Source organism: Calliphora vicina, chromosome 4 (genome assembly GCF_958450345.1).
Source record: "Calliphora vicina chromosome 4, idCalVici1.1, whole genome shotgun sequence".
Lineage (NCBI taxonomy): Eukaryota > Metazoa > Arthropoda > Insecta > Diptera > Calliphoridae > Calliphora > Calliphora vicina.
In genome coordinates, this window is record NC_088783.1 from 101,039,207 (window position 1) to 101,053,031 (window position 13,825).

The window sequence follows — 13,825 nt, forward strand, 5'->3', positions numbered from 1 at the left end:
AGAGTTCTGATCCGCAGCTCTAATAAATTGAGTACGATTATTAAGAAAAGAAAATATAAGTTTGCTTGATAGTGGGTCAAAATTGTATTGTTCAATCAACTTAATAGCCAACAAATCACTGCTCAAGGAATCAAACGCTTTAAGAAAATCTAGAAATATAAGTACACAATGATTCCCTATCAAGACAGGAGCGTATGGATTCAACGATATCGAGCATCAATGTTATATCCTTTGCGAAATCCGGACTGAAAAGGATTGATAATTCGTAATTCATCCAAGTGCGGCTGAATCTGATCCTTTTAAATAATTTCAAACATTTTTGAAAAACATGATAAAATAGTAATAGGTCGAAAATCCTCAACTGAACTCGGATTCCTAACCTTAGGTATGGGTATCACCCTACCAATTTTTCAATCTGTAGGAAAAACCGACCTAGTTATACATGAATTTATTATATGTGTAAGGTGCGAGTCAATCTCGGAAAAAAATAATTTTATAAACCTTAATGGTATTCCATCAGCACCGATAGAATTCGATTTCAATCTTGACATAGCATTAAATACGTTTATTACATCCACATTCCTGAATGCAAACCCATTAGCATTGTTATATCGTCTGTAGTCAAATGTGACTGTTGACTCTGGTATCGGTGGCATCATTGAGAATTGATTAAATTCATCAGGATCAATAGAAGCTACAGATGGGTCCCTAGCCACAACTCCGCTCAATCTTAATTTCTCCCACAATTGTTTCTGGTTACAGCCCGCAAACGAATTAATGGATGTTATTCGTCTTATTCTACGAATTATTGACTTAACTTTATTTCTGCTAATGCAATAGTTTCTTATTGTATAATCAGACCTATGAGCACGCATAATAATACTGTATATTCTAATAATAATAATAATAATACTGTATATTCTAAAGTGTTAAGAAAAATTTACCATCAAAATTTTATAAAAATTAAAAAAACAAAAAAACATTTTTGGCCGGAATTTACCACCGTGCATTGATGAATTCTAACTTCATATCCGATAGATCAGAAATACTATTGAAGGAACGATGCATAGATCCATATCACAATCAACACAGTTGCCCAAAATATCTCCGTGTCCACGTACCCAAGTAAGTACGGCAGTTGAATGTCTCGCCATTCTATTTGTTGCAGTCGTTCTTAGGACTAGTACTATCTGGATTGCCATTCTCCTTAATACCTTCTCGAATAGCATGCAATTTAAGCATTTATCTAGTGATTTCCACCATACAGAGAATAATATGGCCTTCCTCGAGACATGTATTGCCGTTAAGGCTTTGGATGTCCTTGCTAGAGTATTGGGTTTGGGAGATAGTTTACTTTCCAAGAATAACTCCCAAGTATTTTGCGCTGTCCGAGTGTGATACTTCATCACCATTTAATAGGAGTAGCGAGAAATAAGGAATCTTGTACTTCTTTGTGAACAATACAAGTTCGGCTTTGCTTGGGTTCATATTCAGCCCACTGTCAGTACTCCATCGACTTAGTATATTCGTGCACAAGTGGATCACAGAGACTGCCACTGGTACGTCAGTCTTATAACCAATTTCCTGAGCAGACAATTTATGGCCAGATTCCACAGAAGTGGAATCCCATTATTTTCGGAATAAATATCACAGTGCATTCGGTCCACCGCACAGAGGGTTGAAATGTACCAAATGTGGCGATTAATTCAAAAGCTGAACTTTATCTGTTTCAGTCATGTTTGGTATTGGGTTAAAGTGCATTAAATAATACATCACAAACTGCTAAAATTACAGTTGTGAGTAACTTACTTTATTGGCAGTGAGCGGTCAAAGTCAAATAATTGTTACAAATTTTGCGTGCTGTGGTTAAAATTGAAAATTGTGATATTTCGAGAGCTTATATTTTTTGTTAAATCTGTTAAAAGTAGAAATATTAAAATGGAATCATCAACTTCAGGTATTTGAGAACATAAATAAATAATTTTTGTTTAGATAAATGTTTTGAAAATATTTTTTAAGATTTTTTTTAAAGTTCTCCATTATTGGGGTTTTTTCGATATATAGATTGAGTTTAAAAAAAATCAGGGCGAGATCGGGTAAATTCCATTAAATGCTCTTAAAATATGAACTTTCAGCTTCTATATACAGAAAAAAAATCGTGCGGGTTTATTGAGGTTTTTTACTTATTTAAGTTATAGTGAAAGAACTCCTCTTGCTAAAAAACATATTCTGATACAAAATAGGTTAAAACATTTTTTTCTTACATTTTTTTCAAAGTTGTGTTTTTATGTATTTATGATTGTTCATTACAAAAATTTATAATATTGTCTTTTGTGGCTTTTTTTTTAAAAATTTGTACATTTATAAAATTTTGTGAAATACAAAAATTAGATTTTAAATTAAATTTATGCTAATGTAAATACATAAAATAAATTTATGTTTTGAATTTTTTAATAGCATATTAAGTATGCTTTTATTTCCAATTTAATTCATTAATTTATCGCTTTCCATTCCAAAGTTACAGCAGAAATTGTGAAAAAAGGTCTTTTTTTCCAAAAAACAATAATGCGCTTAAAGGGTTAAAAAACATTTTTTTTAACCCTTTTTTCTAAAATGCTGTGTTTTTATGTGCTTATAATAACTCATCAATAAAAAAAAATATAATATTTTAAAGCTACGGCTTCTATGAATTAATCGCCACTTTGGGTACCATTCAACCCACTGTGCATCGATTTGGTATGTCATATGAGGAGTGACCGGAGAATCGGTGCTCTATTTCAACAATTTTGTAATTTGTTTTATATATGCGTCAGCTTATATGAAGTTGAATAAGTACAAATTCTATTTATTTTTCTTAATCATTACTGAACAAAGCAATTCGTGCGAAATCAAACATTTTACATTTAATTTAATGCCTGATTCAGAAATATGTCCGGAAAACAATTTACAAATTTTATGAATGAATAACATCTAAAAATTAAGTTTCTTCAATAACTAAAAATTAATGGCGTTTTATACGTGTCAAATTATGTACAATTTCGAATAACATTTTTAATTCCTATTTTAATTTAATTTTAATTAAGTGATAAGTAATTATTGTGGCAGGAAAATTCCCTTGTTTTTGAACAGATTATCGAACTTTCCTTTATATTTATAGAATTATGAAATTTATTTTTTTATTGTATAATAAACAGCCTATAAATTGCATTATCACGTATTTTCATTATCACAAAATTAATTTTAATTGTAATTTTTTTTAAAAAAAAAAAGAGAAGTAACACTCAGGCAATTAATATGCCTATATATAAATGTGTTACTTTCTTTGGAAAGGGGGTAGAGTGTAGAAGAAAAGGTGGTGAAAGGAGGAGAAAAGCTTTTATTGACAACTCTGCAATTGCGCGTTATGTTTGTTATTAGTGCAGGTTGCAGCGCCTCTGGTGGTGAGATGGCGCCTTAGTCAAGCCATCAACCTTTATTTTATTATTTTACTTCGGTGGCGTTTTAGTGTTATACCACCGATAAAGGGATCTGTGATAAATATTAGTTATTAGTAAACTAATAATTATTATAAACTGATGATTGATTGACAGCGGCTGGGAATCGAACCCAGGCCACAAATACCATATCATGCTTAATGATCAAACGCGCTAACCAATTAAGCCACAGCACCCTCTATTGTTGTTTTTTGCGCATTTTAATAAACAAACTATTTTATTTATTAACAAAGTAATTGATTAACCCTTTGCTGCATATGGGACACCGGTGTCCCTAAGGTTAAATATGTATTTTTTTTTATTCAAATACATATAGCGTCATTTTGAGTTGTTAGTTAGTTACTCTAACCAAATATTTACAAACAAAACTTAATTTTTATTATGATTTTTTTGGTAGTACATGGTTTTAAATTGTAGTAAATCCCTACATAATTTAAAAAACAAAAAAAATTAAATTTAAAAAATTTAAATTAATAAATTTAAAATAACAATTCGAAAAATTTTTTTTACAAAAAATGAAAAAAAACAACTTTGGAAAAAAAATAAATTTTGTTTACCTAAAAATATTTAAAATTTGTATTTTGAAGTATAATTTGATGAAGGGTATATAAGATTCGGCACATCCGAATATAGCTCTGTTACTTACTTTTTATTTTTGTAGTTTTCAAAACATTTTTTTGATAGAAATTATAAAAATGGTATGTAGGAATTATAATTTTAATGTAATTTATTGTAATTAACAATTAAAATTGACTATAATACGAGAATTGTTGATTTTTTTTAGTCATATTGGGACACATTTCTAATAATTAACTGATTTTTTTAATTTTTTCTTAATAAATATGTATATTTAAAATACCCCGAAATAGAGTGTGTTGTTCATGCGTGAAAGGATTAAAATGCTAAGTCCCATTTTACAACGCAGCAATTGAAAAGAAGACAGGCGAATTTTTTTGGTGAGGGGTTGAAGAGGTAAAGTTAGTTCAAAAGATTTTTTTTTTTCATCATTTATTTAATGAACTAACAATAAGTGGTTCAAATCTTATATCTAATATTATTATTTAATTAGTCCAGCCAGTGCCGGACGAAAAATTTTGTGTTCATGGCAATTGGCATTCTTCCTTCTAGGTTAGGTCTGCTGTGTCCCTCCTTCTTAATCGAGTGTGGCCACGGTTATCTAATATGTTGCGGGCCAGCGGGTTTGGGTGAACTTCAAGTTTTTTTAAAATATTTTTGTACATTTTTCGAGATTTCAGTTTTTACAATGGGCACGTTTAGATCTTTGTGTATATTCGCGTTTTTGATATACCAGGGGGCAACTGTGATCATTCTTAGAAACTCGTTTTGGCGTCTTTGAATCTTTTCTACATTTGACGCTGAGGCCGTGCCCCATAACTGTATGCCATAACACCATATCGGTTTTATGATCATGTTATAAAGTAGAAGTTTACAATCTAAACTAAGCGTGGAGTTTCTGCCAATAAGCCAATTAATTTGAATTGACTTCAATTTCATTTGAGTCAACTTTGCATCTATATGACTTTTCCATGTAAGGCGACGATCGAGATGTATTCCGAGGTATTTCACTTCCGATTGTTGAATTATTGTTTGGTTATTGATATGAATAGGGGGGCATGATTCTCTACGCAATGTAAATGTAATGTGTGTACATTTTTGCTCGTTGACTTTAATTTTCCATTGTTTTAACCATTTTTCTAATTCAAATATGTGGTTTTGTAAGTAACGAGACGCTTCTTGAGGGTTTTCATGAATGCTTAGAATAGCAGTATCATCAGCAAATGTTGATGTATGAGTGCGATTGTTAGTTGGCATATCAGACGAATATATCATATATAAAAAAGGTCCCAGGATACTGCCTTGGGGGACTCCAGCTTCAATGGGTTGTGCAGTACTTAAAAAGTTTGAACTAGCTTTCCAACAGCTTATGTGTGTTTGGCGGTAAATTTTGACTCAATTTGTATATTAATACAGCATGCCATACCTTATCAACGCTTGAGAGATGTCGATGAAGAGTGCAGAACAGTATTTCTTTTCTTCAAACGCTTTTCTCACCATATTTACAAGTCTATCCAAATTGATGATTCGGAATACAATTGTTTTCAGTTAACATCGGGTACAACTTGTTCATAAGTATCTTCTCAAATAGCTTTGATATATTAGACAATAGGCTGATGGGTCTGTATGATTCTACTTTTGTGTGATCTTTTCCCGGCTTGGGTATCATGGTAACCAGTGAAACCTTCCATTCTGGAGGATAATATTCAAGTCGTAATATAGCATTAAAAATAAAAAGAATTATTTTTATTGCTATCCGGGGTAGCTCCATAAGCATCTTGTTGCTGATCTTGTCCATACCAGGCGCTTTCTTGGGATTTAAATCAACAATAGCATTTTCGATCTCTCGAATCTCAAAACGTAGGGGTACGGCTGCTCCAAAATGGGGTGCAACAGGTGGCAACTCAATTGCTTCGTTTGATGTGTTCGGTGTAAATACTTTTTTTAAATGATTAACAAACAGATTCCCTTTTTCAGTATCATTTCTTGCCCAACCGCCACTTGAATTTCGCAAGGGGGACTTACATATAACGGGTCTTTTAAGACTTTTTGTTGCTCGCCATAATGAGTAATCCGATTGCGGGGTTGCGTCCAGGCTTTCTAAATATTTATTCAATGATTCCATTTTTCGAAATTCCAAGAGCTTTTTAAGTCTTTTTATACAATCTTTAAGCTTCGATTTTAGTTGGGGGGATCTGTGCAATTGCCACTCTCTTCGAAATCTTCTTTTTTCATTTAAGAGCCGTTCGACATCTGCAGAATTAATTCTATTATATCTGAATTGTCAGGGGGTGTGGGTAGCATGTTGAGCAGCCATTTTGAGATTTTTATCGAAATTGATAAGAGAGTGATATTGCGGTCAGATCGGGAGATACGGAGTTGGAGCTCTATAATGTCTACATTCCGCCAGTAGCCAGTTGTCCAACAGGCTACCATCCCGACATTAGGACCTTACTAGATGGTGATACTCGTTTGGTCCTAGGGGATTTTAACGCTCACCATCAGCTCTGGCACTCAAGTCTTGGGGAAGACCAGAGAGGAGCGTCACTGGCGGAACAGATTGACGAATCCACCTTCTGCACACTAAATGATGATGCCCCCACACGGATTATGGGTAATTGCGCAAGTTCGCCAGACATCACCATAGCGAGTCCTGGTCTGATTAACTGCACAACCTGGCGTGCAGTTATTTCTCTAGGATCAGACCATTTACCCATAATCGTTTGTCTGGATAGACCCAACGATTTCATCGTCTCTGAATGCTTCAGAGAATTTACCGACCGCATCTTCAATGGTCTACCGATTCCCTCCAACGTACACAAATCAGAGAGGAAGTTTCGCGAAACCATCACAGCAGCAGCCGCTCGCTTCATTCCCGCTGGTAGAATATCCGTAGTGCGACCTCACTTCCCAGCAGAAGCAGCGGGACTCGCAGATGAGCGTGATGACATCCGAAGTACCAACCCTGACGACCCTAGGATCGCCCAGCTGAACCGCGATATCAGCAGGTTGGTAAATGAGGACAAGCGAAACAAATGGTTGGATCATTTGAAGAACTGCAACCTAAGTTCTGGAGTTGGCAAGTTGTGGTCCACAGTTCGGTCTCTCTCCAATCCAACTAAGAAGGATGATAGGGTCGCGATTAAGTTTGCAGATACCACCATATCCGACCCTAAACGGTGCGCGCGAGCTTTTTGCCGACAATTCATTGAGCACCCCGAGAGAGACAAGGCGAAATGAAGTATTGTCCGCAAACTACACGATCTTCCAGTCTCGGACACACCACAACTTTACACGCCAACTGAAGTTGCAGAAGCCATCAACACAGCTAAGCCTTCAAAGGCAATAGGACCTGATGGGATATCCATGCTGATGCTAAAACACCTAGGCGAGCGGGGAGTCGAGTACCTGACAATGGTTTTTAATCTGTCAGTGAGGAGCTTAACAATACCCGATGTCTGGAAAATGGGTCGAGTGATCCCATTGCTAAAACCTGGGAAAATCGCGAGTGAGGGACAATCTTACAGGCCGATTTCCCTCCTGTCACCTGCAGCTCTTCTCCTCCCCCAGCTGACCCGTCAACTACCAGCTGCTCCTCACCAGCATGGATTCCGTAAAATGCATAGTACCACCACAGCATTATCCGCCATAGTCACTCAGATCTCACAGGGCTTAAACCAGCAGAGGCCTTGTGAACGAACTATCCTAGTGGCACTTGACCTGTCGAAAGCCTTCGACACTGTCAGTCACGCCACACTCTTCCAGGACATCCTGCAGTCCACAATGCCCAACAATACGAAGAGATGGATAGTGAACTATCTGAGTGGCAGGCAGTCGTTCGTGGAGTTTAGAGACAAATGCTCAAAACCCCGTAGAGTTAAACAAGGAGTCCCTCAGGGCGGGGTCCTGTCGCCGCTCTTGTTTAACTTCTACCTCTCTAAACTCCCAGTGCCCCCACAGGGCGTAGAGATAATCTCGTATGCGGACGACTGTACTATATTGGCAACAGGTCACAACGTTAATGAGCTTTGCGGTATGGTAAATGGTTATCACAATTTCTTCACTGCACGTAACATGCAGTTATCACCAACGAAGTCATCAGCAACACTCTTCACCACCTGGACGAAGGAGGTAAAACTGAATTTAGGCATCATGGTCGACGGCGTACAAATTCCGACAGTGAACCACCCGAAAATCTTGGGTGTCACTTTTGATAGCCTTTTTACCTCCTCAGCACACGCCACTGCAATCACGCATAAACTGCGAAATAGGAACAAGGTCCTCAAAGCACTAGCCGGCAGTACTTGGGGTATGGACAAAGAAACCTTGCTTGCTACCTACAAAACGATTGGCCGGTCAGTGGTCAACTATGCTGCTCCAGTGTGGTCGCCTTCGTTGAGTGATACCCAGTGGAGAAATATTCAAAGCTGTCAAAACGCAGCCTTAAGGACCGTCACAGGCTGCCTTCAAATAACCTCCGAACACCACCTTCACGAGGAAACCAAGGTTCTACCGGTCAAGGAACACAACGTCATGTTGACGCAACAGTTCCTTCTGGGATGTTATCGGAGGAGTCATCCAAACTTCAACATCACACAGTTGGAATCTCCCCCGAGGCATGTCAGACAGGACCTTCGGAAATACGAGGAGAACATACAGAGGTATGTGCAGGATCCATTTGATCGCCGCTCGTATATGACAGCTTTGAACGACATTCACAGAGACGCCATCAATTCCGCGGTAGCAGGATACCGTATGAATGTCGTACTTGGAGGTCGCCCACCACCGATAGCAGACGCCGAGAAGGTTCTGCCACGTGGAACAAGAGTCGTTCTGGCACAACTTAGATCAGGATGGAGCAACAGGCTTAATGCCTTTTGGTCTCGCATAGACCGTGCCGTCCTTAACTTATGCCCAGCATGTGGTCAGGGTCCTCATGACACCCTCCACATATTTAACTGTTCAGCCAACCCTACTTCACTCAGTCCAATGGATTTATGGACTCATCCTGTTGAAGTAGCTCAATTTCTTGGACTTGAACAACATGCAGAACCACCAGAACATCCAGATTGATTATTGTAAATTGTTCATGCTGCTACAACAACAACAACAACAATGCTTAATACATTTCTGAAAAAAATGACGATAGCCCGCCATATGTGTTTTCTTCGCATGCTCAGCGATGAATGAACAAAAGTCTTTAAAAGAGCATAACAAATGTGTGTAAATTTTTCAAACAATTGTTGTATGGCGTGAACATCACTGATCCAAAAACTAAAGACTAATGAAGCCTTAAAACTGTCATTGTATTGGTGAGAGAGCTACCCAGCAAACATAATGTCAAACACTTAAAATAAGAACAAAATAAAGAATGTTTAGATTTAGAATTTTTGTCAGATATAACCAATTTATAAAATGAATTTAATATAAATTTTAAGGAAATTAAAGAATATACATTATACGGCCTAAATTCTCTCAAATTGTTTATTTATTTTTGACTTTGTCTTTTTTGTGTTCAATCGTAATTGAAACGCGTGTGTTTGTTATGCTTCATCCAAAAACCAACCAACCAGTGATGTTAACCGTACGGTAATTACCGTATTGTACGGTAATTTAGACCTCCGTACGGTAAGCAAAGGTAATTTCTACATTTGTACGGTAATTTTAAAAAGTTTAAATTTTTAAAAATTATATCCCAAACGTTATATTTCCATAATGTGTCTACATATAATGTACATATTTCTCATTAAAATAATCATAAAACTTTGAGGATGATGATAACCAACTACCACTAGACAAAATATATCTACGCGGTAAAGTAATCGCAAGTCTTTCAAGTATTGATATTTCAACATACAAATTAGTATTAAAAACTGATCGTAATAAATCCCCAATTGTTCGATACCAATATTTCTATAATTCCTTTAGTTTTGCATTTCCCAGAAGTTGTTGAAATGGATGAATTTAAATAAATAGATACGGAATTTATATTATAAGGCAAATAAATGATGTTGATAAAAATGGCATTTTGCTGTTTTACAAACATGGTCCTATATTCAAAACCCACTATCTTTGATATTCACGAAAATTACTTTTTGATAGTAAAATGTTCAGTAAAACAGCCGTCATCTATGGTGTGAATTTCTTACAACCTATTGTCTTTTGCAGTTTTATTTGCATTTTTGTTATTTTTCTATGTTAAACAATTATTTTTTTCCGAATGCAAAAGCCTCTATCTTTTCAAATAATTTTCAAATATTTTTTTGGAATAATTTCTTCTTGCAATTCATGTTTTCCTACTAATTTTTGAATGCTAAACATGAATTTTACATTTTTCAATCATTTAAAAAAATGAATTATCATGAAAATATTTTACCATTTTGTTTTTGGAAAATATAATTTCCATGGCATAAAAATAAATGGTTAAAGTTGGAGTTTGCTTAAAAAGTGTCTACTTTTAAAGTTTTTTTTTATCTTATGTTGTATTATTAGCCGTTATCTTAAATAAATCACGTTAAAAACTGACAGATGGCATAAATGAAATCAAAATAATTTAATTCTATTAAAATGCAAAATACTCTATCTTTTCATTTTTATACCCTTCAGCTTCGTGAGAAGGGTATATATAAGTTTGTCATTCCGTTTGTAATTTCTACATTTTTCATTTCCGACCCTATAAAGTATATATATTCTGGATCCTTATAGATAGCGGAGTCGATTAAGCCATGTCCGTCTGTCTGTCTGTCTGTCTGTCTGTCTGTCTGTCCGTCTGTCTGTCTGTCTGTCTGTCTGTCTGTTGAAATCAGTTTTCTGAAGACCCCAGATATCTTCGGGATCCAAATCTTCAATAATTCTGTCAGACATGCTTTCGAGAATTTTGCTATTTAAAATCAGCAAAATCGGTCCACAAATGGCTGAGATATGAGGAAAAAACCAAGACAACCTCGATTTTTGACCAATTTTTGACCTATATCTGGATTACTAAGACATTAATATAGACAATATGGATATCTAATGATAGATATTTCAAAGACATTTGCAACGACGTATATAAGACCATATTAAGTTGGACCTACAATGGGTCAAAATCGGGAAAAAAAATTTTTAACCCGAATTTTTTTTTTCAAAAAAAAAATTTTTAAAAACCAAAAAAAATTTTTTTAAATTTTAAAAAAAAAAATTTAAATTTAAAAAAAAAAAAATTTAAATTTAAAAAAAAAAAATTTTAAATAAATTAACCCGATTTTTTTTTTTTCAAAAAAAAAATTTTTAAAAACCAAAAAAAATTTTTTAAAATTTAAAAAAAAAAAATTTTAAATTTAAAAAAAAAAAAATTTAAAATAAATTTTTTTCCAAAAAATTAAAAAAAACAACTAAAAAAAAATTAAATTTTGTTTACCTAAAAATATTTAAAATTTTGAAGTATAATTTGGTGAAGGGTATATAAGATACGGCACAGCCGAATATAGCACTCTTACTTGTTTTTATATACACATTGAATATTTGGAGAAGAAAAACCCTCTAGCATACCGAATTTTAATAACTCAAGTAATACGCAGTTTTTTTACTTTCCTGAAAAGTTGTTTTTTAAGATAGAGAGTTTTGAATATAGGCCCTCGATATATTGAATTATAAAAATAAACCTGTTTCAATAAGAAAATATTATTATTTTTGTACTAAACTTTGGATACGGTAATTTTACCTAAAAAACGGTAATTTTTTTTAGGGCTGTACGGTAATCGAAATTAAAAAGTTAACATCACTGCAACCAACAACAATGCTTAATGAATTTCTTTAAAAAAAAGAGGCATTTGTTACGCTCTTTAAAAGAGCACAACCAATGTGTGTATATTTTTTTAAACAATTGTTGTATGGGGTCAGTGTTGCCAGACAAAGTTTACCTTATGTCCCCAATCTGAAAGTCGATGTCCCCAAAAAATCCCCATTTCAAAATTGAAATCCCCAATTTTGTCACCATAAAAAAAATTAAATTATATTGTTAATACTAAATTGAGTTTAACAAACTAATGTTGCAATCTGGCATAATAACATACGACAAGCAATTTTACATCTATTTACCTCATTGTCAGTTTTCAAAATGTTGATTCATCGATTTTGGAACAAGTTGTATGAATTAGTTTTTATAACTCCTTGAGAAATCAAGAGATTTTTTATTCCAGAAAAAGAAAGTATATTCTGTAAAAAATGGACAAAATAAGCCATAATTTCACCGCATCGAAGGGGAATCCATTTAAGTATAATTTAAAAAAAGCACTGAAAAACTCATTGTCGTATTAAAATAGAACTTAATTTTTAATTTTTTTTTTCTATGAAAACCTATTTTTTACACAGTGTTTTAAAGACAATAGAATATATTGAAATAAACATTACTTGTCGAAATCGGTTTATATTTGCAAAAGTTATTAAACTTTTTCGAAAAAAGTTCCAAAGAAAAGTATATTGAGTTAGAGCTGATTTTTGCAACGTGCAAGAATATTGTCCCAATACCCACCTTAAAGTATACCAATATGTTCTGGATCACTTTTTGAGTCGAATTTGCGATGTCCGTCCGTCCATGTAAACCTTGTAATCAAACTACAGGTCGCATTTTCAAAGATAATTTGGTACAAGCTCTTGTATTGCCCCAAGAACGAAGCCTATTGAATTTGATTAGAATGGGTACATCATTTCTCATAGCCCCCATACGATTGCCCTATCTGAAAATAGTTAAGTTGTCATAAATATCTTAGTTATATAGATATAAAAAACAAATTCAGCAAAAATAAGTTTTATATATGCCGAACCTGCCTCACCAAATTTACCATATAATGCCCACTTCCGAAAATCGAAAAATGCAACACAAATAGTATTCATATACATATACAGAAGACATGTTAAGAACTAAATTTTCTTTATACATTGCAATAAAAATGTATATCAATGCATTGGTATAAGCTTTCATATCAAAATAAGTATTGAAATGCTATTAAAATCAAATTCTGTTTTTTTGTTTTAGATATTCTTAACAAAAACAATAACTTACAAATGTATCAAAAGATACAGTTTTCTTTCCAAACCCGTTGAAAAATATAAAGTCGGACAAAAACTGACTAAAGCTGGCCCACACGGAATGATTTGTTCGCCTGATTTGTGATTGAAAATTTTCAATTACTTGTGATTTTTATCGCGCACATCCCCATAACAAGTAGCAAGTAACAAGATGTCGAACACGAACAAATCATAATCACAAATCAGCCATGTGGTCAGCTTAAGTTACAGGTCGACGATAAGTTGACGAACATCATTGAAAACTTTTTTTTTAGAATAAATTCTGAATTTGAGGATGTTTCTGAAATTTTTTGACATTTTTTTCACTTTCGCTCAATTGAGAAATAAGACACAACAAAAGAGAGCTTACGGTTAATTTCGTATTTATTAAGAATTTGGATAGGAAGTCTTCATTAATTACATTTATTTAGCTCTAGGCAATTCCACATCATTGCCATACGCATATTTCAGCTATAAGCGTTCTTCAGTGGGTGCGCATGTTAAATTTTTGGGGTAATTTAAAATAAAATTCTTAATAAATGCGAAATTAACCCTAAGCTCTCTTTTGTTGTGTCTTATTTCATACTTTCTGGTTGAATTTTCCGTTTTGGTGTATTTAGCGACTTATAGTAAAATTGTACGGATAATATTTTTGTGGAACATTTTAACCCCTTAAATCCCTGTTGTAATGGTGTTTTTGCTCATTT

The 13,825-nt window shown here is 34.1% G+C and overlaps 1 protein-coding gene across 1 annotated transcript; it reads left to right on the forward strand.

The window, feature by feature from the left end:
• The first annotated feature begins 1,062 nt into the window (after window positions 1-1,062).
• Window positions 1,063-7,310, forward strand: LOC135958613 (uncharacterized). The gene is made up of 2 exons (XM_065509510.1): window positions 1,063-1,374; window positions 6,417-7,310. The coding sequence occupies exons 1-2, from the start codon at window positions 1,063-1,065 to the stop codon at window positions 7,308-7,310; spliced, it is 1,206 nt and encodes a 401-aa protein (XP_065365582.1).
• The last annotated feature ends 6,515 nt before the right edge of the window (window positions 7,311-13,825 follow it).